Raw genomic sequence first — 27,640 nt, 5'->3', positions numbered from 1 at the left:
TCAAAACAGGACATTCTAAATTATTCTTATTGTTAATCGCCATGTGACGGAGTTCCTTATTTTTTCCCTTTCACTTCTTTTTACATATAGAAGGAAATCGATGATAACGAAAAAAATAACTTACCATACAAAGTATATCTTCTACCCCTGTTACTCTAGTTGAACAGTTTGAATCTAAAATAAATCGGTTAACAGGTGATGTTGATGAATTTGAGTTTGTTCTTGTAATACTAGAAGTCATATTACTTGTTTGATTTATTGTCCGTTTGTTGTTGGTAGATTCCCTGGTCTCATTCGACACATTGTTTCCAACATGTTTATTATCATTTGGTGGCGTCACATTACCTGTTTGATTTGCTGTTCGTTCGCTGTTGGAAGAACTTTGAGTCTCATTCAACACATTGTTTCCAACATGTTTATTATCATTTGGTTGCGTCACATTACCTGTTTGATTTCCTGTCCGTTTGCTGTTGGAAGAACTTTGAGTCTCATTCGACACATTGTTTCCAACATGTTTATTATCATTTGGTGGCGTCACATTACTTGTTTGATTTCCTGTCCGTTCGCTTTTGGAAGAACTTTGAGTCTCATTCGACACATTGTTTCCAACATGTTTATCAACATTTTGTTGCGTCACATTACTTGTTTGATTTCCTGTTCGTTCGCTGTTGGAAGAACTTTGAGTCTCATTCGACACATTGTTTCCAACATGTTTATTATCATTTGGTGGCGTCACATTACTTGTTTGATTTCCTGTCCGTTCGCTTTTGGAAGAACTTTGAGTCTCATTCGACACATTGTTTCCAACATGTTTATCAACATTTTGTTGCGTCACATTACTTGTTTGATTTCCTGTTCGTTCGCTGTTGGAAGAACTTTGAGTCTCATTCGACACATTGTTTCTAACATGTTTATTATCATTTGGTGGCGTCACATTATTTGTTTGATTTCCTGTCCGTTCGCTGTTGGAAGAACTTTGAGTCTCATTCGACACATTGTTTGCAACATGTTTATTATCATTTTGTGGCATCACATTACTTGTTTGATTACTTATGGAAAGAGTCTTTACAATTCCATTTTGTTCAGTTTGCTTTACAACTATTTCAGACGTTTTGGCACTTCCTGTATCACTGTTTTCTTTATCGGCTGGTTGATCACTAATATCAATATTTTTCTGCAGATTTTCTGATGAATTATTTCCAAGGTTTTCATAATTTTTCTGATTCTTGCCAATTCCAACAAGTCCTTTGGCTTGCGAGTTGTTTCTTTTCGTTACATTGTGTAATTCTTCATTTACTTTATTTGAATTCGGTTCAGACGGTTCATTCATTGATATGGCAGGATGTTTATAATCTTTTGTGTCAACTTCTGTGGGCATTTCTTCTCCGGTTGGAATATTCTCATTTATAAGGGCTGCTTTATCAATTAGATCGTGACTGTATGCAGGTATTATAAAATCTTCTTGGATCGAACTTGTATTAACTTCAGCATCTAAGATTTCGATCACTTTATCACTTTCTATGACATATTTTGGTATGGTGTCTAGATGCTCTGCTTCACCGAAGTCTGCTTTCTTTAAAACTTCAGAAATATTGTTTAAAAAGCCATGCTTTTCATGAACATGGACTGTTGTTTGGTTATTAATTGATTTAATATTGTTTATTGTACTTCGATTATACAGATTTGCCAATTTGTAGTTTGTATTATTTGCTTTAAATTTTGCTGTAGTATTATTAAGCACGTGGTTTTGCCTTTTCATTACGTCATCAACTTTTGTTTCACTGTCTGAATTGTGACGAGATTTATTATGACGTAAAACACTTGCGTTTTGCGTTTTGACTTTAGGTAACATTAACTTTGTTACGTTACTCGTGTGTTTTTTGACGGTTTCAGTTAAACCACTTTTCAACTGGAATTCATGGGCTAACGAACCATTGGTTATTTTGGACTGGTTTGAAAATATTTCGGGTTGCGAGATAAACAAGAAGTTTACAGAATTATTACGAAACTGAGTCGCAATTATGTAACGTTCGTACGTTAAGCTAAAATGAGCCAAATTTGCCGAGAATAAGAGGAACAGCCAGCACGTACCCATCAACATGACACAAAGTTTACGTTTTGACACATCTACCTGTAGAGAACACAAATATAAGATATTAGTTCAAATAAACAAGTTGCACATAGGACAACGTAACATCCGGCACGAGTTTCGTTACCTGGTGATTATGGTTATATCCGATCAGACGCTAATCAAGCAAAAATGGATGGATCTTCACAAACTTTTGTGTGTCTAATATTAAAATTGCAGTAAAACACAAAATATACACAATTTATGTACTTTAAAATGGCTTTTTTGTGTGTTATACACCAGTCAATGTCAACCCCGCCTCCTTCAGTCTCTGTGTATATAATACCCTCGGTAAAAGACCCGCCCTGCGAATACCTTAAAATTCTAAGCTTCTATTAAACTTCTGCATCTGTTAAATGTCTCGCACTGCATACGGATATAAATTTTTTGATCCACAACATAACCACTGCATTGACCCATGTCTCATTTTCACATCCCCCCCCCCCCCATTGATCCTGTCCTCCGGGGTTATAAGTATAATTCATAATATTTGTTTCCATAGAAAATAACTTTTGCAAACACTAATGTAACTGAGAGATAAAATAATCATAACAAACTGTAATATGAAGGGGAGGTCACTGCATACTGTTTAAGAGTGAATATTTATTCAAAATGCGAGTTATTTATCTTGATCAATACACTGGAAAACCATATGCTTATGAAGTAAAATACTTTAAAGTACATATACTTAAACAAATGCACTAAGTCTTTAGTCATATAATATTATCTAAGAATGTCGGATTGTTTTACATATATTTATAATTATGACACCAGTAATTCTTTTTTTGTTAAATGTCCCTAAAGGCCCATTATGCCCTGGATACTGTTATTCTAATTTTTCAGAAACCTTTCCAAAAATGTTTCTCACCGGCCAATTACAGGAATCATCTTTATCTTCTGTTGGTTTTTGACAATAAGTATGTGTAGTACAGTGACTGTTATAAAATGATTTAGTATTTTATATGGAAGTCAAAGTACTTATTTGTTTATACTTTACTATCTTTAAGACAAATAATTTCACATTTAGCGTTAGTTTTTTCTAAGAACAAGGATCTAACCAGCTAACATGCTCTGAAAGCATTTATGAAACGTTATACAACTAATGTTTGCCCTTTCTAATGAAGTTAAAATGTATTCGTTTCTGAGACATATAGTGTCTTTAATAAAAAGACTTAAAATGTAATATGTGAGAAGTTAGCAGTTAACAGTGAGCTAAGCAAAAAGGCATTACGATTTATATAGGGAAATCAATGATCTGCTGTTATGCTCAGCTGGGTAAACAATCTAGCAGAGCATTCCAAAATAAAGTGTAGAAATGCTTTGCTGGTATGCTCAGCTGCGTAAGCAATCTAGCAGGCCATTACTAAATATAGTGTAAAAATGCTCTGCTGGTATGCTCAGCTGGCTAGGCAATCTAGCAGGGCATTCCTAAATATAGTGTAAAAAATACCCTGCTGTTATACTCAGCTGGCTAAGCAATCTAGCGGGGCATTCCAAAATATAGTGTAAAAAGCTCTGCTGTTATGCTCAGCTGGCTAAGCAATCTAGCAGGGCATTCCAAAATATAGTGTAAAAATGCTCTGCTGGTATGCTCAGCTGGCTAGGCAATCTAGCAGGGCATTCCTAAATATAGTGTAAAAAATACTCTGCTGTTATACTCAGCTGGCTAAGCAATCTAGCAGGCCATTCCTAAATATAGTGTAAAAAAGCTCTGCTGGTATGCTCAGCTGGCTAAGCAATCTAGCAGGGCATTCCAAAATATAGTGTAAAAATGCTCTGCTGTTATGCTCAGCTGGCTGAGCAATCTAGCAGAGCATTCAAAAATAAAGAGTAGAAATGCTTTGCTGGTATGCTCAGCTACTAAGCAATCTAGCGGGACATTCCAAAATTTTGTGTAAAAATGCTCTGCTGTTATGCTCAGCTTGGTAAGCAATCTAGCGGGCCATTCCAAAATATAGTGTAAACATGGCCTGCTGGTATGCACAGCTGGCTAGGCAATCTAGCAGGGCATTCCTAAATATAGTGTAAAAATCCTTAGCTGTTATGCTCAGCTGGCTAAGCAATCTAGCGGGACATTCCAAAATGTAGTGGTAAAATGCTCTGCTTAATTGCACAGCTGGCTAGGCAATCTAGAAGGGCATTCCTAAATATAGTGTTAAAAATGCTCAGCTGGCTAGGCAATCCAGCAGAGCATTCCTAAATATAGTGTAAAAATGCTCTGCTGGCAAGCTCAGCTGGCTAAGCTATCTAGCAGAGCGTTCCAAAATATAGTGCGAAAAATGCTCTGCTGGTATGCTCAGCTAGCTAAGCAATCTAGCAGGACATTCCTAAATATAGTGTTAAAAATGCTGAGCTGGCTAGGCAATCCAGCAAAGCATTTTGAAAATTAGTGTAAAAATGTTCTGCCGGAATGCTGAGCTGTCTAGGCAAACTAGTAGAGCATTCTTAAATAAAGTATAAATTTCGTTGGTCTGCAACTGATTATTTGGCACTCATAGACTTTCTAAAATATTTAGTGCCAATGCAGATAATGACATTTTTTACTTCTACGGGACCCTTAAGTGTCTATTTCTTTGGTCTCCGACTGATTCTGGGACGATCGCAGACTTTCAGGAATTGTTGGTGTTAATGCAGATAATGACATTTGTGAATTTTTAGGACCATCCAGAGTCCATTTTGTTTCTGGAACACTCGCAGACTTTCAGAAATGTTCGGTGCCGATGGAGATAATGACATTTTTACTTCAAAAGGACCCTCCTGGGTATATTTCGTTGGTCTGCGACTGATTCTGAGTCACTCGCAGACTTTCAGGAATTTTGGTGTCAATGCAGAAAATGATATTTCTGACTTATTGGGACCTTTCTGAATCCATTTTTTGGGTCTGCGACTGATTCTGAGGAACTCACAGACTTTCAGGAATTTTTGATGTCAAGGCAGATAATGACATTTTTTACTTCTAGGGACCATCCATGGTCCATTTTTTTGGTCTGCGACTTAATCTTTGACAGTCACAGACTTTCAGGAATTGTTGGTGCCAATAGAGATAATTACAATTTATGACATTTTTGACCATCCAGAGTCTATTTCGTTGGTCTGCGACTGATTATTGGGCACTTGCAGACTTTCAGGAATTTTTGGTGCTAATGCAGATAATGACATTTTAGGGTAAAAATGCTCTGCTTATGACTAAGGGGTCCTTAAAAGTAAAAAAGTCATGATCTGCAATGGCACTAAACATCCTGAAAGTCTGCGAGTCGCAAGGAATCAGTCGCAGACCCAAGAAATGTACTCTGGCGGTTCCCTAAAAGTCAAAAATGTCATTATCTCCATTGGCATCAAAATTCCTGAAAGTCTGCAAGTGTCCCAAAATCAGTCGCAGACCAGCGAAATGAACTCTGGTGGGTCGCTAGAAGTCAAAAATGTCATTATCTCCATTGGCACCAGAGATTCCTGAAAGTCTGCGAATGTCCCAGAATCAGTCGCAGACCATAAAAATGGACTCTGGCGGGTCCCTAGAAGTAAAAATTGCCATCATCTCTATTGGCACCAAACTTTCCTGAAAGTCTGCGAGTGTCCAACAATACGCTGCAGGCCAATGAAATGGACTCTTAAATGTCCCTAGAAGTCAAAAATATGATTATTTCCATTGGCACCAACCATTCCTGAAAGTCTGCGAGTGTCCAAGAATCAGTCGCAGACGACCAAAATGGACTCTTGAGGGTCCTTAGAAGTCTTAATTGTCAATATCAGCATTGGCACCAAAATTCCTGAAAGTCTGCGAGTGTCCTTCAAAAAGTCGCAGGACAATGAAATAGTCTCTTAAAGGTCCTTAGAAGTCAAAAATATCATTATTTCTATTGGCACCGAAAATACCTGAAAGTCTGCGAGTGCCTCAGGATTGCCTAGAAGTCGAAAATGTCAATAAAACTTTGGCAACAATAAATCCTGGAACTCAGAATTAGTCTGCCAACTGAGCATTCCACCAGAGCATTTTTAACTATATTTCGGAATGCCCTGCTAGATTGCCTAGCCAGCTTAGCATTTCACCAGAGCATTTTTACACCATATTTAGTAATGCCCTGCTAGATTGCCTAGCCAGCTGAGCATTCCACCAGAGCATTTTTTCACTATATTAAGGAATGCTCTGCTATAGTGCCTAGCCAGCTGAGCATTCCAGCAGAGCATTTTTACACTATATCTAGTAATGCTCTGCTAGATTGCCTAGCCAGCTGAGCATTCCACCAGAGCATTTTTTCACTATATTAAGGAATGCTCTGCTATAGTGCCTAGCCAGCTGAGCATTCCTGCAGAGCATTTTAACACTTTATTTAGTAATGCCCTGCTAGATTGCCTAGCCAGCTTAGCATTCCAGCAGAGCATTTTTACACTATATTTAGTAATGCTCTGCTAGATTGCCTAGCCAGCTTAGCATTCCAGAAAAGCATTTGTTCACTATATTTAGTAATGCTCTGCTAGATTGCCTAGCCAGCTTAGCATTCCAGCAGAGCATTTTTACACTGTATTTAGTAATGTCCTGCTAGATTGCCTAGCCAGCTTAGCATTCCAGAAAAGCATTTGTTCACTATATTTAGTAATGCTCTGCTAGATTGCCTAGCCAGCTTAGCATTCCAGCAGAGCATTTTTACACTATATTTAGCAATGCCCTGCTAGATTGCCTAGCCAGCTTAGCATTCAAGCAGAGCATTTTTACACTATATTTAGTAATGCCCTGCTAGATTGCCTAGCCAGCTTAGCATTCCAGAAAAGCATTTGTTCACTATATTTAGTAATGCTCTGCTAGATTGCCTAGCCAGCTTAGCATTCCAGCAGAGCATTTTTACACTGTATTTAGTAATGTCCTGCTAGATTGCCTAGCCAGCTTAGCATTCCAGCAGAGCATTTTTACACTGTATTTAGTAATGCTCTGCTAGATTGCCTAGCCAGCTTAGCATTCCAGCAGAGCATTTTTTTTCACTATATTTAGGAATGCTCTGCTATAGTGCCTAGCCAGCTGAGCATTCCTGCATAGTATTTTAACACTTTATTTAGTAATGCCCTGCTAGATTGCCTAGCCAGCTTAGCATTCCAGCAGAGCATTTTTACACTGTATTTCGTAATGTTCTGCTAGATTGCCTAGCAGCTTAGCATTCCACCAGAGCATTTTTACACTATATTTAGGAATGCCCTGCTAGATTGCCTAGCCAGCTTAGCATTCCAGCAGAGCATTTTTACACTATATTTAGCAATGCCCTGCTAGATTGCCTAGCCAGCTTAGCATTCCAGAAAAGCATTTGTTCACTATATTTAGTAATGCTCTGCTAGATTGCCTAGCCAGCTTAGCATTCCAGAAAAGCATTTGTTCACTATATTTAGTAATGCTCTGCTAGATTGCCTAGCCAGCTTAGCATTCCAGCAGAGCATTTTTACACTGTATTTAGTAATGTCCTGCTAGATTGCCTAGCCAGCTTAGCATTCCAGCAGAGCATTTGTACACTATATTTAGTAATGTCCTGCTAGATTGCCTAGCCAGCTTAGCATTCCAGCAGAGCATTTTAACACTATATTTAGTAATGCACTGCTAGATTGCCTAGCCAGCTGAGCGTTCCAGCAGAGCATTTTTTCACTAAAGCTAGGAATGCTCTGCTAGATTGCCAAGACAGCTGAGTATTGCAGCAGAGCATTTTTACACTATATTTAGGAATGCCCTGCTAGATGCCCAATACAGCTGAGCATTACAGCAGATCATTACCTTCCCTATATAAATTGAAATGCCTTTTTGCTTAGCTCACTGTTCACTGCTAACTTCTCACATATTAAAATGTATTTGAAATATATTTTAGCTAAATGCATGTGTAAGAATGGAGGTGATTGCATTGTTAAGGACGGACGGCCATTTTGTAATTGTACAGATGGTTACTATGGCGACAGATGTGAGAAATGTAAGTTATCATTATTTTTAATGACCATCTGATAATAGTATCTAATTTAAGTGAAGAAACCCCTTTTTTTTCTGTTTAAAATGATTCTGTTATCATATTCTAACAACATGCCAAGTTTAAAGAAATTTTATTGAACAGTTTTAATTTTGCCAATATCTGTATATGTCCTAATATTTTGTTAAAAAAATTGTACCTTGGTATATTTTGAAGGTGTAGCAACACAGCACTGCCTCCGAAACTTCCGCAAGATTCGCCTAAGAAACATGACCTGTCCTGTTTTTTCCTTTGATATACAAGTGATTCAAAACACGGTCCTTGTATTCATTCACTGTTTGTAACTGTATGTTACCAATGGTTAGGACTATCTGAAACACTATATGAAATCACGAGAATTCCATGCAGAAAAATGTCAAAATTGAAATCTCGTGATTTTCGTGTTCGAATATCGACAATTTTGACTAACGGTACTCATTTTCTTGAAATTGAAATAGTTATATTTCATGATATAAAAGTGTTATTCTATACTAAAATTACCAGAGAAAAATAGCATTCTCGAAAGTATTGTTATGTTATAATAGACTAAAAAACTTCCACTGTTCATTGAAGTCACAGGGGTTTCTCATATCTTGAATATATTTAAATGATCTTATCTATTATGCACCAAAACCCATTCCTTAGAGAGAAGAGGTGAAAATTGAACGGCTTTTTTACTTCCAAACAGTCAAAGCAAATGTTTTAAATTCGGTAATGTATGTTTTTGCGTCACACATTACTATTATTTGACCTCAATGTTCACTATATTTAGTCCAAGCGGACCGGGTAAGAGACTCCATGGTATTTTTTAGGGGGGGGGGGGGGGGGGGGGGGTCAATTTAAGCCTGACTTACAAATAGCTAAATTTAATGTCAGTTTCGATCACGTGATTTGTGTTTTTATTTATCTGCTGCAGCTAACTGCACTCTGAAATGTTACAATGGAGGTTGGTGCTACAGATATGGCAGTAACGAGTTTTGCTGGTGCCCACGTAGGTTCATCGGAGACCAGTGTCAACAACATTGTAAGTAGAATAGTTATGTTAAAGGGACTTCACTCAGATTTTTTTACATGGCAGGACTGGAAATATTTTTTCAAGATTAATGTTCTATTCCATGTAGGTACAGATGAATAAATTGTGTTCAAAATGTCAGATTACTCTGTTTTTCCGGGACAATTATTCCAATTGCGAAAAATGACCAAATATTGAAAAAGGTTACAATGCTTTTCACTCAAATAAAGCTAAGAATCGCACTAAAAAATCGATTTTGAATTTAATTCCGAGTATATTTTAGCAGGATTTTCCATTTTTAGCGCTTCACTTGATATGTGTAAGAATTTTGAATTCTATGCTGTAAGATGTGTTTTATTTGAGGTAATCTTACTGCAATACTTTCCCGCCATCGGCTAATAACGTAATAAGAACGTTGTTTTTTCAAAATATTCGGTATTCAATAATTTTTAACCGTTTATAATCGGAATTTAATACATAGCGATTGTAAACACTCTAATGATCTAGGTTTTGGGAACGATTTGCTACGATATTTGCCGATGTAAGAATTGTTTTGGCGTAAAGCATTACAGTAAGACTACTTTGACGAAGCTAGGGGCACCTGCAATGCACCAAACATCATCGCTTTGATAATTGGCCCGGTTATTTTATTATGCCCCAATTTCGAAGAAAAGGGGGTATATTGCTTTGCACTTGTCGGTCCGTCGGTCCGTCGGTCCGTTGGTCCGTCGGTCCGTAGACCAAATGGTTTCCGAGTGATAACTAAAGAACCCTTAGGCCTAGGAACTTCAAACTTGGTTTGGTGATTGGTCATGACCAGTAGATGACCCCTATTGATTTTGGGGTCAAGGGTCAAAGGTCAAGGTCACATTGACCTTGTAAGCAAAAACGGTTTCCGATCAATAACTAAAGAACCTTAAGGCCTAGGAACTTCAAACTTGGTAAGGTGATTGGTCATGACCAGTAGATGACCCCTATTGATTTTGGGGTCAAAGGGTCAAAGGTCAAGGTCACATTGACCTTGTAAGCAAAAACGGTTTCCGATCAATAACTAAAGAACCTTAAGGCCTAGGAACTTCAAACTTGGTATGGTGATTGGTCATGATCAGTAGATGATCCCTATTTATTTTGGGGTCAAGGGGTCAAAGGTCAAGGTCACATTGACCTTGTAAGCAAAAACGGTTTCCAATCAATAACTAAAGAACTTTAAGGCCTAGGAACTTCAAACTTGGTATGGTGATTGGTCATGATCAGTAGATGACCCCTATTGATTTTGGGGTCAAGGGATCAAAGGTCAAGGTCACATTGACCTTGTAAGCAATAACGGTTTCTGATCAATAACTAAAGAACTTTAAGGCCTAGGAACTTCAAACTTGGTATGGTGATTGGTCATGATCAGTAGATGACCCCTATTGATTTTTGGGTCAAGGGGTCAAAGGTCATGGTCACATTGACCTCTTGGGTAAAAACGGTTTCTGATCATTAACAAAAGAACCCTTAGGCCTAGGAACTTCAAACTTGGTATGGTGATTGGTTATGACCAGCAGATGACCCCTATTGATTTTGGGGTTAAGGGGTCAAAGGTCAAGGTCACATTGACCTTGTAGGTAAAAACGATTTCCGATCAATAACAAAAGAATCCTTAGGCCTAGGAACTTCAAACTTGGTATGGTGATTGGTCATGACCAGCAGATGACCCCTATTGATTTTGGGGTTAAGGGGTGAAAGGTCAAGGTCACATTGACTTTGTAGGTAAAAACGGTTTCTGATCAATAACGAAAGAACCCTTATGCCTAAGGACTTCAAACTTGATATGGTGATTGGTCATGATCAGTAGATGACCCCTATTGATTTTGGGGTCAAGGTGTCAAAGGTCAAGGTCACATTTACCTCTTAGGAAAAAACGGTTTCCGATCAATAACTTAAGAACCCTTAGGCCTAGGAACTTCAAACTTGGTATGATGATTGGTCATGACCAGTAGATGACCCCTATTGATATTGGGGTTAAGGGGTCAAAGGGCAAGGTCACATTGACCTTGTAGGTAAAAATGCTTTCAAATCAATAACTTAAGAACCCTTTGGCCTAGGAACTTCAAACATGGTATGGTGATTGGTCATGACCAGCAGATGACCTATTGATTTTGGGGTCAAGGGGTCAAAGGTCAAGGTCACATTTACCTTGTATGTTAAACGGTTTCCGATCAATTAACTAAAAACGCTTAGGCCTAGGAACTTCAAACTTTGTATGATGATTGGTCGTGACCAGCAGATGACCCCTATTGAGTTTTGGGTCAAGGGGTCAAAGGTTAAGGTCATGACCAGTAGATACTTGATAACCCTTATTAATTGTTTGATCACTGGGTCAGAAGTCATGCATAATAACCTTTTCACATGACTAATTAGCTGCTGATAGGGGGCATACATGTTTTACAAACATATCTTGTTTTTAGTGGGTTTCGACTAACAATATTACCTAACGCATCAGAGCAACACACAAGAACCTATAGCTCACGTGCTAGTGATATATAGCAAGGTTGTGTCAAATCACATTTATCACCGATATACATATATGGCAGTATTATGTCCAATCACATACTGGTGATATGTGGGTTAATTGTCAAAGCACATTTATCAGCGATATATATCAATCATGTGTTAAATCACATATATCAGCGATATAATTACAATATTGTGTCAGATCACATATATTTACGATATATGGCAATATTGTGTCAGATAACATATATCAACGATATATGACAATATAGTGCCAGATAACATTTATCAGCGATATATGGCAATTTGGTGCCAAATCACATATATCAACGATATATAAAATTGTATCAGATAATATATAAGAGCGATATATGGCAATATTGTGCCAAATTACATATATCACTGAAATATGGCATATTGTGCCAAATCACATATATCATCGATATGTGGCAAAATTGTGTAAAATCACATACTGCATGTGTTATGTGGATTAATTGTGTCGAATCACATGCCAGCTCAGTACTATATAGATAAATTATATTGCGTAACCGTGTCAAATCATATACCGGCGATATACAGTCTTACAATTTATGTCCAAATCAGCTACCAATGCATCGGGACGGATTTAGAGAAGTATCATAATGCAAAGACTACGTATGTTTTATATTTTCATTGTTATTCAAACAGACAAGAATCCAGACACGTGTCCTCTGCCAAAAGAAGATGATGGCACGTGTCAGTGTCAGTGCTCGAGGAACTCTCATTGTAAGGAAGACGAGGTTTGTTGTAAGGAGGGATGTAGCTCGTTTTGCCGCAAGAAGAAGCAAGACTTCTGTGAATATGAAGGGAAAACTTACGCCATTAACTCAACATACAGTCCCTCTCCTTGCACGGTACATGGTTTTAGTATTAAGCATTGTATAAGAGATAAAAAAATGGCATTCATTTTAAGGGATAGAATCATAAAATGTTTCCAATAGATTTAAGACTGAAATGATGATTTTCGAGCATAACCATTGCTAGTCAGCTGAACAAAATAGCGCCGAATGCGAAACTATGTGTCATAGAAGTAGCATAAAGAGGTGATTATATTATTATCTATACAAAAATACTAATCACTGTAACTGTAAGAATTGCCAAAACTAAAAAGAAGGTACAGCTATAAGGCCAAAAGATGCTTTTTGGTACCTATCGCACATTGTCGCAAAAGTGATAAACCTTTTCAGAAATAAAAGCTATAGAAGTTAAATATTTTATTTGTGTTTTGATAAAAATCAAACCAAAGAACGGAAGTGAAGGAATTTTCTCTGTTTATTTTGGATAAATCGTGAGCACGGTGAGTCACGCGCTAGAAATATTAACAATGACGTTTAAATACGTATACAAAGACCCTTGCTACAAAAATCGCCAAACGTGTCTTTAAATAAACTTAAAATGATAATATATTAACATTATTTTCAACAGATATGAAACCTTTTTGTATATTTATACATTTCAGAACTGTACATGCGATGCAAATGCCGAAATGGTATGCTATTCAATATCATGCGCTATTCCACGATGTCTGTACGGTGAGCCGGAAACGCTGCCTGGACAATGCTGTCCATCTTGTCCAGGTAAGTTTTAATACAGAAAATGAGTAAAAAAAATGAAGCACTGAAAGAATAGAAATGGACCCGAAGATGAGCACGAGTAAAAGTAGTGTATCACTGATAATAATAATGTACCAGATGAGAAATAGTAATATTCAGAGTACAAAATGTAATGTATTAGTTGATAAGAAATAGTAATGTTTCAGGTGATCAGAAATAGTAAAAGTGATAAAAAATAGTAATGTATCTGGTGTTGGGAAAACGTAATGAATCAAGGGATTAGAAATAGTAATGTATCTATGTGAAGTGAAAAATAATGTGTCTGGTGAAGTGAAAAAATAATGTATCTGGTGAAGTGAAAATATAATGTCTGGTGATCAGAAAAAATAATGTATTAGGTGATGAGAAAAAGTAATGTATTAGGTGATGAGAAAAAGTAATGTATTAGGTGATGAGAAAAGGGATGTATCTGGTGATTAATAATAATAATAATATATCTGATGAAGAGAAAAAGTAATGTATCTGGTGAAGTGAAAAAGTAATGTGTCTGGTGATGAGAAAAAGTAATGTATAAGTTGATGAGAAAAAGTAATGTTTTAAAAGATGAGAAAATGTAATGTATCTGGTAAAGAGAAATAGTGATGTATCAAGGGATGATAAAAAGTAATGTATTGAGGGATGATAAAATGCAATGTGTCAGGTGGTGAATAATAATAATATATTAGGTAAGAAAAAGTCATATATCAAGTGATTAGCGAAAGTAATGTATCATGTGATGAGAAAAAGTAATGTATCAAGGGATGATAAAATGTATTGTATCAAGTGGCAATTACATGTAATAGTAATGTATCAGGTATTCAGAAATATGAATGCATCAGGTAATGAACAATAGCAAAGCGACAGGTGATAAGACATTGTAATAAAAGTCAAGTGATGAGCAATTGTAATGTATCATGTGTTGAGGAAAGGTACTGTATCAGGTAATGAGAAATAGTAATGTATCTGATAATGAGACATAGTTATGAATCAAGTGATGAGTAATTGTAATTTATCATGTGCTGAGAAAAGGTAATGTATCAGGCGGGAATAATTATGTATCATATGATGAGAAATAGTAATTTATAAATCACATGGTGAGAAATTATCAGAAAAGAAATTGTAATCTACCGGAGAAATAAAGTAATAATAAAAAGAAAAGTCCGCATTTGTTTGTTTGTTTTTTTTTGTTGTTTTTTTTAGTAATGTATGTAAATGTCTGCCAACATCAGATATCTGAACCATTCATGAACTTATGCATTCTACTTTAACGATTATAAATTGTCGTATTTAACATTACTGACAATTCCAAATGTTATTCGTTTACTCTTTGTTTTTATCGATAACAGACAAACCGGATCCGCCAACAATCAGCAACTGCCCAACAAGTGTTTTAAGTGTTGATGTCTCAATCGACAGCGGATCCGCAATTCTGAGAAAAAGTATAACTACTATAAATGCGTATGACTCCGACGGAAATAAATTAAAGGTAGATTTTTTTATATATTGATTTATGGTTCCATAGCTACTATTTCATTGAAATATTTGTTGAAACGGAACTTTTCCAAAGAAATTTAATTTTTGAAATCAACCTTGCATTATGTATTTATTCGCAAATACTTAATATATTAATCTTAATGTATCGTATTATTGATAAAGTCCTTCCATACAATGTAAATGTATAGCAACAAAAATAGAACAAAAAAACAAGACATGTCGAATGACACATGTGCCCCTCTTTCTAGCCCTTGACTCATACTATTTGTTATTTTGTTATAGAAACTTGCCATAAATGGGTACATGAAAGTGTTCAGCTATGAAAAAAGAAATAGTAATGACTTATTATTTAGTTATAACAAATCAATATGTGAAATATAAAGACCTTAACATTTGAACTAGTGATCCAATTATGACAAATCAAAGTGCTAAATATGAAGACTTTATGATTAAAAGTTTTCAAGGTAAAGAGCGGAAACCATTCTTACATTTAAGTCCGCTGTGACCTTGACCTTTGATCTGGTGTTCCAAAAATTAGTAGGAGCCATTTACTACATATGACTATTCAATATATGAAATATGAAGACTTTGTGATAAATAGCCTTCGAGATAATGAGCGGAAACCATTCTGACATTTAAGCCCCCTGTGACCTTGACTTTTGGAGTAGTGACCCCAAAATCAATCGGGGTCATTTACTTGTTATCATCAATTAGTATATGAATACTTTGTGATCAATAGTTTTTAAGATAATCACCGATACCATTTGGTCTACCAACGGACATACCGAGCGACCGACAGACATTAGCAAACTTCTTCGAAAGGCATTAAAAAGACATTCCAAAAAGGGACACATTTTGGTCTATATGTATAAAATGCTTTTATGTAGACTTACTGTCACTATATGCTCGTTAAAATTTGTCTATATAAAATGATAATGTATATTTTGTATTATGCATATACAAATATGTGCATTTTCATGAAAATGTTTTGCTACATCATATGGTGTCATAAACATTGTATTAAAACAATTCAGGTGAAGTATCAACCAAGGAAAGTGTATCACTGTCAGTGTTGGTCCCCTAAACCAATCTCTGTTCAAGCTTATACCGAAGATGATCTAGGTGGAACAGCTTCCTGCTCTTTTAATGTCACTGTTAAAGGTCAGTGTGAACCGTTTTTTGAACGTAAGGGGCGATAATGACAAGTGCCACTATCAAACTCCTCGCAGCGGTTATTCCCTTTATCAGTACAGTACAGTGATGAATGAAGGGATCACTGCATAGAGATAGTGCCACCATTGTTTTTTTTGTTACTTCCCCCGAAATAAAGCGGGTTTTCCCCTTCAATATTTGAGCCATTTTATCTCTAGAAAAATGGCATATTTTAAAAAGTTGTAAGGTTATAAGTCCCTTATTCAAACTGAAAAATTCTTATAGAAATAATTTATAAAATTGCATGTAATTATGTATTGTGATCAACTAAACAAGGAAAACCATAGCCCAGAAGTAAAATCAATAGTGCCTAAGTATATCTTCCCAAATACGGTACAAGCTTATGAAAACAATAATCATTTACATCATATTTTTAGATCCACACCCTCCGCGATTTTATAACTGTCCAAAGGATATCCATGTCGTAGAAAATACTTCAGTTCGTTGGAATGAACCTTCATATGAAGATAACGTTGGAATTGGACGATTCATAGGACCAGGTCTGTCAGGTAGTATATTCCCTGTTGGATCGCATAACATGACTTACCAAGTTTGGGACTTTGACGGCAACACAGCGTCATGTGTATTCAGCATCTACGTGGTCCAAAGAGGTAAACTAATATATAAAGTCATCAGATCAAAAATTAGTTTACTAAATTAGGAATTACTTGAGATACTTTAAAGACAATGAGGATGAAAAATTGCAGTCAGTATGCATGCTTTTGTGTCCATCTCGGTGCCTATACCACGTGATATTTTATGATCTGCGCGGGATAAAAAACTATACATGCACAATTTCTTCCATATCTTTAAAAAAAAAAACATTATTTTTAATCAGATAATGTGTAAAGCTCTAACATTCTTGTAAGAAACACAAATAATGATATAGGGGTAAAAATTTGGATATTTTACGTAAAATGAAACCAAATATTTGACCAATCAGAGATACTCATGCGGTTTCACACTGCGGAAAAAAAGTGTTTCTTCCCAGGAAACGTTATTAGTATGATATCCTATAAAATAATTAAAATATTAAAAAATGTTTTTGGCAGAAAATAAAGTCAGGACTATCTTTTGTATCTGTTTCGTGTCCCACGCAGATCACAAAATGTCACATGGTATAGGCACAATGTTCATGACTATGAGTTAAAGAAAGGTGCAATATCTCTTATGCCACCAAGCACCAGCGTAATTACAATTCACTAAAGAAACCAACGTTCTAATTACATCTTCTCGGCCCTTTTGAGCAGGGAATTGTCAACAACAGCGCCCTTTGAAGATATGTGCAGTTCAAATACAATGCATTTAGATTCATAAATGTACACATTTATATCGCCCAAGTGAACATAAATTTAGTTTATTGAAATATATAATTATAATGTTTGATACCTGTTTAAAAGCAAACTATGACAAGTATTCGGGTTTTGTATGTATCTTGGACAATATTTCAGACGAAACTATGATCTTTTCAGGCCCGCCGAAACTGTACCATTGCCCAGCTGACGTCATACGTCTGAACACGTCATTGAACACTAACTTTGCCGTCATCAAAGACACAGCAATAGGTCTACAAGCTTATGACATTGACGGCAACAAGTTACATGTAGAGTAGTGATTCTTACTTTGAACATTATTTCACTCCGCGGCGTTTTATAGGATTCACTGTTAAAGTATAGGATTCACTATAATAAAAATATATATTATTATTTTAAAAATGGAATATTTTAATAGTTTCAAGAATAACCTGTTTAGAACGTCAATCGATGACAGAAATTATAACTGCTCCGCCATTGGTCTTATTGCTTTACTTGTTTTTCGTCTGCATCTCAGGTGACATATCAACCGCAGACGATAGACCATTGTAAATGTTCGGACTCTCATAAAGCAAACTTTGAAGTTTCTGCAATGGCTGTAGATGACTATGGGAAGGTTGCAAGATGTAACTTTACGGTAACAGTACGAGGTAAGTCAAGTTTTTATCCAAGTTTCTTCGTAACTCGTAAACCGCACGGTAAAATTTGTTCGAATTTTGCATATAACTCATCTACATGGTCAATTCTCCAGTTCCTTAGATCGTCAATTGTAGATGGTCATACGATAATAATATTGATCTTTTTTTATTATTTTCAACGTTTTGTAATCACTGCGGGTCATAATAAATACAGTTAATTTGTATAGCTTTCAAAACCGTTGGTCCGACAAAACTTATGTATAAAGTATTTCGTAACATTCTACTAGAAATCAAAATGCCATAATGTATTCAATGCATATTCAGTAAATACTGAAGCTATGCAACTGCTTTGATTTTATATCTACCTGTATTGTTTTTATTCTTTGTTTCTATATTTAGATATTTTCCCGCCAAAAGTCTCCTTCTGTCCAGACGATATCAGTGTCCTAGAAGGAGACGTGGTCACGTGGAAAGATCCAGTGTTTGTAGATAATGTAGGGATTGCACAGAACTATGTCAATATGGAGAAAGGGACATCATACCCTGTAGGAAGGCACACTGTAGTGTACAGTGTGAAGGATTATGACCGGAATGAGGCCTCGTGCAGCTTTGAAATTATTGTAGACAAAGGTAGTCACATTTTCCCTTTAAAGGGTGGTTCTACTCAAGATTAATTCTAATTTTCATGAAAGTTCAGAAAATGTATTAAAAATAAAATATCGTGAAGTAAAAAGAGAAAATATTTTTCACATTGCAAACAGCATTTGCAACCCATGCCCATTACAAGATATCAAAATATGCCAAAAATAGCCCTTACTGCGCTAGTAATAAAAATATGGTGAAAAATATTGCAAAATCGGTTGTAATTGGCACATGACATGGAAATTATTGCCTTTTTCCTGAATCTTTTAACTTTTTTTGAAATATCAGTAGCTTTTTCTCAAGTTTGATTTTCTTGAAATTTTTTGTACATCTCGAGGCGTGCACATTATGTTAAATGCCTTGGATTATGTTTAAGAATATTTTATATGGAAATATTTCTTTTTCAACATTTTAAATCAGGTTTTTACTTTTGCCATTATCAGAACAGAACATCAACTTTATTTTAGACAAATACATTTAGCTTATCGGGAAATAATACATGTATTTACAAGTAATGGATATTTTTGGGGCGTCTGTGGCCGAGTGGCTGACTTTACAGCACTTGTCTCTCACCGCTGTTCGAGTCGCGTTTTTGGTATCCGCATGTGAGGAAGCTATCCAACGAGCTTACGGGACGTTCTACTCAGGTGTCTGTTAGTACCCGAAATTATGAAGAGGGTGGCACCTGAGGACTTACTCCATCAGCAGAGCTGGAACGTCGCCATATGATATTGTAATGTGTTGGTGTGATGTTAATAAACCCAACCAAAAGAAGAAAAAAAAGAAATTAACAGTTGATTATATCAATACAAAAATAAAACAATATGTCACTATTAACTAAATGTTCCTTTGTTGAATGTTTAAGACATTACTAAAGATAAAACTGTGTAATCTCATATTTTAAATAAGTTTGTCATATGCCAGGTTATAACTGATTTATTATTTCCAGCGAAACCGGATCCACCGAAAATACATAATTGTCCCGTGAACGTCGTTCAGTTGAACACATCATACATGAGTGATTATGCCATCGTCGATAACAGAAATACTGTCACATCTGGTATATTTGCGCTTGACGCTGACGGCAATTATTTACAGGTACTCCGCAAATTTGTTGCGCACTTTCAGCTGTTTTGCCACTCTGACGACGAGAACAAATCATTTTTAAAATGCTACTATTGTTCATGGAAGTGTAATGCATTTGTCAATTTATCTATTTGGTCCTAACCCTTGCCACCCCTTAGGCAGATAATGGAAGATAAATGTCCAGTTTTCACGTTCTTCCTTGCCGTGTCGTTGTGGTGGTTTTGTTTCTGGCGCCAAAATAGCGGTGATAATACTATGTCCAATTTAAAGTGCATATGTTTGGCTTATAATTGAAACCATAGTGTAAACAGAACAGAACATAATTATTTTGTTTTACAAAATGACTTGAATATAACGGTTCCTCAACATAACACATTAATATAATACATGTATACTCTTACCTGGAATGAATATATATTTTTAACTTTACAGATAAAATATTCACCAGAGAAAGTTTACCACTGTAAATGTTCTTCCTATAATACTGTAACGACCACTATTTTTGCCGAGGCCGTTGATAGTCATGGCAACAAGGACACCTGTCAATTCAAAGTCGTCGTCAAAGGTAACAAATAATTATCTTAATGGGTCTATATTACACTATAAGGGTAACCAGTAAAAAAAGAAGTGTAAAACAGACTTTATGAAACGTTTGTCGCAATAATGTAATGGGCAAGAATGGGAAGAAAAATGATGTTATACTGAATGATTACTTCAAAGTTTTAATGCTTCAAAATTAGCATTCTTTGTAATTCATGTACGAAACAAAAACTGACAATTAATGTGCCGATCCTCCGACAAATTTATTTATTTAATTTGTGTTTTGTTCACCGGCGTATATTGTAATGAACCTGGTCGTCCGTCCGTCCGCCTGTTATGCGCTATTATGTCCCTTATACCAGTGGAAAAAATTAAAACTGCTTGGCAAAAATTTAGTTGAGCGAAGGTTTGACCTTCTTCAGGCCAAGGTCAATGTCACACTTAATCAGTTTGTATGAATTTTCAAAATATCGTGTCTCCTGTGTAACTTTTTTACCGATAAAAGGAAATTAAACCATTGTGGCAGAAATATTTCTTTTAATGAGTCAATTTGCAGAACATATGTTTGGTCTTCCTATTTATATTGCTAAGGGAAGGTCAGTTGGTCTTTTCATGTGCCCACTCGTGTCTGGAAGAATGCACATAAGACAATCTGGGGATTTCCCTCACTGCTAAAGCTGATAAGGCGCCTTGTGACAATTCAATTGTCAGATGGCAAGTTTCTTTTTATTTGCTTAATTAGATATCTAAAAAAATTCCCGCATTTACCTTTGCCATATTTTCAGATATCTACAAACCTGTTTTTACCTCTTGTCCCAGCCATATTTATGTATCGGAAAATGAGCGGGTTACTTGGCAAGAACCTACCTATTATGACAACGTGGGAGTATTGGACATGTCCCGTTCGGGTTATGAGAGTGGTCAGGTACCACCTGCGGGCAACCATACTGTTTATTATAAAGTATGGGACTTCCAGTATAACACCGCCATATGCAAGTTTAATATTACTGTTACAAAAGGTACGTTAAAGATTTTACCGATTGCTATGACATCAGCTTTCGTTGTCAGCATCGTCACATCATCACTTTTGTCATCACCATCATTGAAGACGTCTACATCATCACTGTTGTTTCATCATCATCATCAGAACTGTTGTCGTCATCAGAACTGTTGTCGTCATCATCAGAACTCCTATCATCATCAGAACTGTTGTCGTCAGCATCAAAACCGTTGTAGTCTACATTATCACTGTTGCCGTCCTTATTTCGATTGTTATTATCATCATTGTTGTCATCATCATTTTTATCATCAGTGACATTTTTATCACAATCATCATCGCTGACACTATCATTAACATCATTATCGTCATCGCTGACATTATCATTATTATCGCAATCATTATCATTGTCATCATCGCTGACATTATCATTTTTATGGCAATCATCATCGCTGACATTATCACTATTATCGGAATCATCAACGCTGACATTATCAGTATTATCGCAATCATCATCATTGACACATTGCTGACATTATCAATATTGTCGCAATCATCATCGCTGACATTATCACTATTATCGGAATCATCATCGCTGACATTATCTTCATTGTCATTGTTGATATCGCCATTTTCTTCACAAATGTCATTAGTATCATCAGTATCATGATTATTTCATTTATTTGAATTTAGCTTCATTTCTTCATCTGTCTTTTCATATTTTGTCAGTGCGGCATAATTTCATTTAGAAGCTTTATACCATTAATTGATTCATCGTAATTTGTTTCTTTATCAATTAAAGCAAACGACTGAAAATTTATTCATTTTGTGATATATTATTTTGATAGAACCGCCAAAGCCGCCGAAGATATTGAACTGTCCCATAAAAGTTCTGTCCTTGAACACCGCTTTCAACAGTGATGAAGCAAAACTAAGTGAAGACGTCACTACTATCAAAGCTTACGATAACGAAGGAAGTAAACTTAAGGTTAGTTCTATTTCTTATTGCAGATGGATGTTATTCTTCAAATTGCACTGTTCAATTAACATAGAATATAAATGAGCCGCGTCACGACAAAACCAACATAATGTGTTTGCGACCAGCATGGATCCAGACCAGCCTGCGCATCCGCGCAGTCTGATCAAGATCCATGCTGTTCGCTTACCAACTCTATTACAAGTGGAGAAACTGACAGCGAACAGCATGGATCCTGATCAGACTGTGCGGATGTGCAGGCTGGTCTGGATCCATGCTGGTCGCAAACGCACTATGTTGGTTTTGTCGTTACGCGGCTCAAATGTACGTTTATGACTGAAAATATATTACGATTGATGCAACAGCAAAAGATCTAATATAGAAAACTTACGCACGTGTGTCTTAATAAAGATACTATTAGAATGTGTTGTTGTAACCCTTTAAAGACTAGCTGGAATAATGTATTTCCTATTCTACAACTGGGCCTATATAGTAAGGCCAGTCGGCACATCCGGGTAGTAAAGCCAAACTTGACACTGTCGTCTGATGATACATTCATATATGTATGATTAGATATGATATGATATGATATTATATTATATTAGGATATGATATGATATAAGATAATATATATTGGGATATGATATGAAATAAGATAGGATATGATATAAGGATATGATATGATATGAAATTGGGATACAATATTATGACATGATATAAGATATGATTTGATATTATAAGATGATATGATATGATATTAGGTTAGATATGATATGATTTATAATTATATGAGAACAAACTGATATACTTGTTTTAAAAACAGGTAAACTACCAACCTGCAGCTGTACGTCATTGTTACTGTTTCAATACCCACACAACAGAAACAACAGTTATTGCATGGGCCGTTGATGATGCGGGAGTCAAGGAAACATGCGAATTTAATGTAACCGTTTCCGGTACGAATTTTCCCGCCATTTTCTTATTGTAGCGTTATGTTAGATTTGTAGAGTTCCAAATGAGTATGTTTCATGTATTTTTAAGTTTTAAAACATAATAAGTATCTTGTCGAGTATGATTTTGATATGTGCTATTGGATTTGACTTTAGGACATATCATTTGTTCTGTTGAGTGTACCAATGTCAGTCATATTGGAATGTACTGTTCGACTTACCATTGCCCTTTTGGGTTTTCCCATGGGATATGACTTGGGTTTTCCCATGGGATATGGCATTGTTCTTTTAGATGCTACTATCGAATATGACATTGTTCTTTTGGATTTTGGATTTTACCATAGGTAATAACAGTTATCTATGAATTGCAAAATAGGTTCATGGGATTTATTTTTACATTCAGATAAACAGGCGCCAGTTATCACAAAGTGTCCTGGAGATATAGAAAGATATGAAGGAGAAACGATTGATGATGTGCGGCGGCAACCAGTAGAATTTCAAGATAACGTCAAGGTTGCAAACGATTATTGGAGCATACAAACTATTGACACATTCACCCCTGGAAAACATAATGTTTCCTTTGAAATTTGGGATTATGATTATAATAATGCAAGATGTAACTTTACTGTGACCGTCACCAGACGTAAGTTATTTTTCATCAGTTAAAAGTTGCTTACTAAAATTTCTTCTAGCGTGATTGCTGGCAAGGATAAGAACTTACGCCTTTAAATTGGTATCACTAATTTTTATAGACAAACTAAAAAACGTATATTGTCTGTTGTCTTTTGTGTGTATGTGTTGTTTTTTTGTGTTTTTTCCCAACAATTTGTTTGTTGTTTTTTTTTTTGTGTTTTTTTTTTCATTATGTATGACCGACAGTTTCCTTTCCAAAAAAAACTAACTTAAGACAAATCTAACTAGACCCTGAATCTGGAGAAAACCATCCGTCGTTCACAGTGTCAAATTCACAATACATACTGACTGAATAGCAAACAGTGCAGACCATAATCAAATCACAAGGATGTACCATCTAACCATGGTCTGCACTGGTATCATGGCTTAATTCAGCTCCCATTATAGGGTTTAAACCCAAATGGGTGATACTGTGATGGGACATGGTTTTAAAGGACTAATTACGGATTTACTTTATTATATGTGTCTTTGAAAATACGTATGCCTTGAAATGGCTTGCTGTTTATAATGTCCTTTTTTTAAAATATTTCTTTTAAAAGGTACTCAGATTTCAGTTTTGTGCGAACTAGAAACTGACCTTTTACAGTAACATTATTTACACATTTTCTCTCTAAGATACAGATCTGCTTGATTTTTGTGCGATTTTCAAACTTTTAATTTTGATTGTTCTTATTATTCTTAATATTGTTGATTATTATTGTTTGCTACTGCTGCTGCTGCTGCTGCTACAATAAAAAAGGACCTAACCATTTCAGAAGTCATCTTTTTTCTGTTTTTTATATTAGGTAAAGTGCCCAAGATTAAGAATTGCCCTCCGAATGACTTATTCTTGAGTGCACCCAGCAATGGTAATTCTGTGATGTTGAGTGAAAGCACTACCTCCATAGAAGCATATGATGGTGATGGAAACAAGTTAATGGTATGTCAACTATTCACCTCAGTATCTAAATATCTATCATATCATAATGCAGCTGTTTTTTGTCGGACTTTACGTCACACCAACACAGGAGATGTCATATGGCGAGTTTCCAGCTTTACTTGTGGAGAGTGACTTCAGGCGGCGCCCCTCCGTGCATTATTTCAGGTACAAGCTGACGCCTGAGTTGATCCACCGACGTTGCGTAAGCTAGTACATGAAAGCATTTTAAAGTCCGTCGCGGGATTCGAACACACAGGGGTAAGGGGCAAGTTGCTTGAAGTCAGTGACCTAATTATGTTCTTATAGCAATGATATTTTTGTGGTATTTAATATTCAGATTTTACTGGTAGCTTAAGTTAAATTTGATATTAGCTTGTACAGACTATTTGTTAGTTTGATTGTGTAGGAAGCTATAAGCTGAGAGACACACTCTCTAATCCGCTCCTGAAACCAACCGGTACTAAGCAATGAATGTAAAGTTTCTTCTCTAACCACAGAGTCATATCTAAATGGAGAGGAAGCTATGATGTCATACGCTTAAAAATTGTATCAGGTATTTTTTATCCCGCAAGTTCACATTTTTGAGAGATTTTCCGAGACCATGTTGACCCGAATGCCGATATGTACGCCGCCATGTTATCTTAAATTTGTTATGGTTATCAAAACAAATACCATAAAAATTTGAAAAATGTCAAAAAAGCAATAAAATTTAAGAAGATGTAAATTATTCTAAGAATTGGATGAAAATGAAAACACATTTGGTCACAAAGAAACAAGATGGCGGACACTGATCTACCCCAAAGCCCAAGGGCCAATTAATCTCGCGCGAGGTGTTGCTGGTCAGGATAAGAACACTATCTATTTTAGAGCTTCTTATACATTGCAATCAAAGTATCCGCTCCAACACATAATAACTGTAGTGAGAGGCAGGTACAATAAGCATAGAGCCGCCAACTCTCCCTTTTTTTAAATGATGAAGACTTCAGATATGTTACATAATTTATTACAGGTAAATTACAAGCCTGCGTCTGTCCGCCATTGTTTCTGTGGCATATCGACATCAAACTATACGCGTGTAGAGGCGTCTGCTACTGATTCGGCTGGCAATGCTGTGTCATGTTCTTTTAGAGCATTTGTTCTAGGCAAGTACTGAGTATTTTTTAAATTTGAATACCTATTTAGTATTTTTTTTATTCCATTCTTATGAATTGGTTTACATGTGTTATATTCCTGTTATACACATAGGTCTCTACATGTAATGAATCTATACGACCCGGCAGAAAAAATCTGTATCAGCGAGCATGATCTGGAATGACGTTGCTGGAGTTACAACAGTTACGTTCCGAAATGACGTTGCTTGAGTTATACGAGTTACGTTCCGAAAGGACGTTGCTTGAGTTATACACGTTACGTTCTGGAATGACGTTGCTGAAGTTATTAAAATTACCTTTCGAAATGACGTTGTTGAATTAAAGTTGTACCACTAACGTTCCGGGATGACGTTGCTGCCGTTTAAGCTGTGACGTTCCAAAATGACATTGCTGCCGTTTTACCAGTGATGTTTCGGAATGACGTTGCTTGTGTTTTATTAGAACGTTAATTATGGTTAAATTCGACATGGTATACAATGTTTAGTAGGAGTGTCTTGATGTGTTACTTGTACTTGGTTCACAAGTAGTATTTCATATATCTAAGGATAGACTACCGTTTTAGCCCTTTAATCTGGATGAACCTTTTCTCCCAGTATAGAGCCAAGCGAGCCTGGACGTCCGTGCAGTTTGGCCTGGATCTATAATTTCGGCTAACTAATTTCATCTTAGTATCAATAAAATGGACAAGTTCATTAAAAAAAACAGCAGGTAAAGAATAGATATTCAAGGAGGCGGTTATCTATTTATTTATTTATTTATCTATTTATTTAGATGAAGTGAAGCCCGTCTTCACGTATTGTCCGGGGAACATGATTGTCCGAGAAAACACGGTGGTGTCTTGGCGTGAGCCAGTATATCATGATAACGTTGCCGTGGTAAACAAATCAATCTCCGGCTGGAAGCGTGACACGGTGTTTCCTGTCGGCAGACACAAGATTGTTTATGAAATCTGGGACTTTGACGGGAACTCCGCCACATGTCAATTTAGCGTCGTCGTTATACAAGGTAAAGTATACCTGTCCGTCACCACTGTAAGTTCGATCTCCGACAATGACAAGGCATATTATAACTCATACAGCTCGAGTCAATAGAAACATGACTTTGCATTGATGGCCAACAATCATTGACTTTTTTCACTTCTAAAGATTATATATACGTCAGATAGCCAAAGAAAATAATTATGACGTCACTTGTAACATTGAATTTTACTATAAATTTTCTCTCACAAACTGAATCATTATACCAAAAAAAAATTTCTTCTGTTACTACTAGTTTTGCAATTAGATGACAAGTAATATATATTTACGTTTGAAATTATATATTGTGTTGTTTTGTATTATTGTTTCAACAGAATGCACTTTGGAATGTCAAAATGGAGGAAGGTGTTACCGCCAGGGAAATGATCAGTTATGTATATGTACACCAGATTATATTGGAACCTACTGCGAAAATAAATGTAACAGTTTCTTATTCCTTTCTTTATTTACTTGTTCATTTATTTATTCTTTAAGGATTTTTGACATGTTTGGCATTCATTTGTTATTTTCATTGCTTGGCGCATATTTGTCATATTATAAAAGACCCGTATAACAACCGCGTCCATGGCCGCGGCTGAAGATTCTTGATTTACTATTATCATTTTCAATTTAAAATATTGAACTCTATTTGTGCTGGGATGTGTTATGTCCATGGACATAACCCATAACGGACGGGATGATACTGACAGTTGTACGACCATACATGGTTAAATTGTTTCATCTAATTATCAGTAGGGAAGAAAAAGGAATTTC

At 36.0% G+C, this 27,640-nt stretch overlaps 2 protein-coding genes across 3 annotated transcripts in view; one reads left to right on the top strand and one right to left on the bottom strand.

The window, feature by feature from the left end:
- LOC132746173 (GATA zinc finger domain-containing protein 14-like) overlaps nt 1-8,413 on the bottom strand; it is a 12,664-nt gene extending 4,251 nt beyond the window's left edge. For both annotated transcript variants that reach the window (XM_060735250.1, XM_060735251.1), the window contains exons 1-2: nt 8,261-8,413; nt 125-2,131 (exon numbers count right to left, since the gene is read on the bottom strand). In XM_060735250.1, the coding sequence (XP_060591233.1) occupies nt 125-2,131; nt 8,261-8,332 (2,079 nt within the window). In that variant the 5' untranslated portion in view covers nt 8,333-8,413. The remainder of the gene's footprint in view (nt 1-124; nt 2,132-8,260) is intronic.
- Nucleotides 7,948-27,455, top strand: LOC132746172 (uncharacterized). Its single transcript, XM_060735249.1, has 20 exons — nt 7,948-8,067; nt 9,017-9,124; nt 12,296-12,501; nt 13,107-13,224; nt 14,586-14,725; nt 15,768-15,894; nt 16,323-16,556; nt 17,418-17,548; nt 17,776-17,908; nt 18,296-18,526; nt 19,488-19,636; nt 20,057-20,189; nt 20,950-21,183; nt 22,010-22,149; nt 22,961-23,093; nt 23,491-23,730; nt 24,566-24,699; nt 25,709-25,841; nt 26,622-26,855; nt 27,202-27,455. Exons 1-20 carry the CDS (start codon nt 7,977-7,979, stop codon nt 27,438-27,440), a joined length of 3,288 nt encoding a protein of 1,095 aa, XP_060591232.1. The 5' UTR covers nt 7,948-7,976; the 3' UTR covers nt 27,441-27,455.
- The last annotated feature ends 185 nt before the right edge of the window (nt 27,456-27,640 follow it).

The sequence above is a fragment of the Ruditapes philippinarum genome, unplaced genomic scaffold, assembly GCF_026571515.1.
Source record: "Ruditapes philippinarum isolate M1 unplaced genomic scaffold, ASM2657151v2 ctg7631_1_1_1_1, whole genome shotgun sequence".
In the NCBI taxonomy this organism is placed as follows: Eukaryota; Metazoa; Mollusca; class Bivalvia; order Venerida; family Veneridae; genus Ruditapes; species Ruditapes philippinarum.
The sequence above is the reverse complement of the archived record's forward strand: the minus strand, read 5'-3'. Positions and strand labels throughout refer to the sequence as shown.

What these genes read in the sequence shown, in the direction of transcription:
- LOC132746172 (XM_060735249.1), top strand. Translation starts at nt 7,977, where the DNA reads ATGTGTAAGAATGGAGGTGATTGCATTGTTAAGGACGGACGGCCATTT. An exon ending in ATTCAAAGTCGTCGTCAAAG is followed by an intron (nt 20,190 to 20,949) that starts GTAACAAATAAT and finishes CCATATTTTCAG; the next exon opens with ATATCTACAAACCTGTTTTT. An exon ending in TAATATTACTGTTACAAAAG is followed by an intron (nt 21,184 to 22,009) that starts GTACGTTAAAGA and finishes TTATTTTGATAG; the next exon opens with AACCGCCAAAGCCGCCGAAG.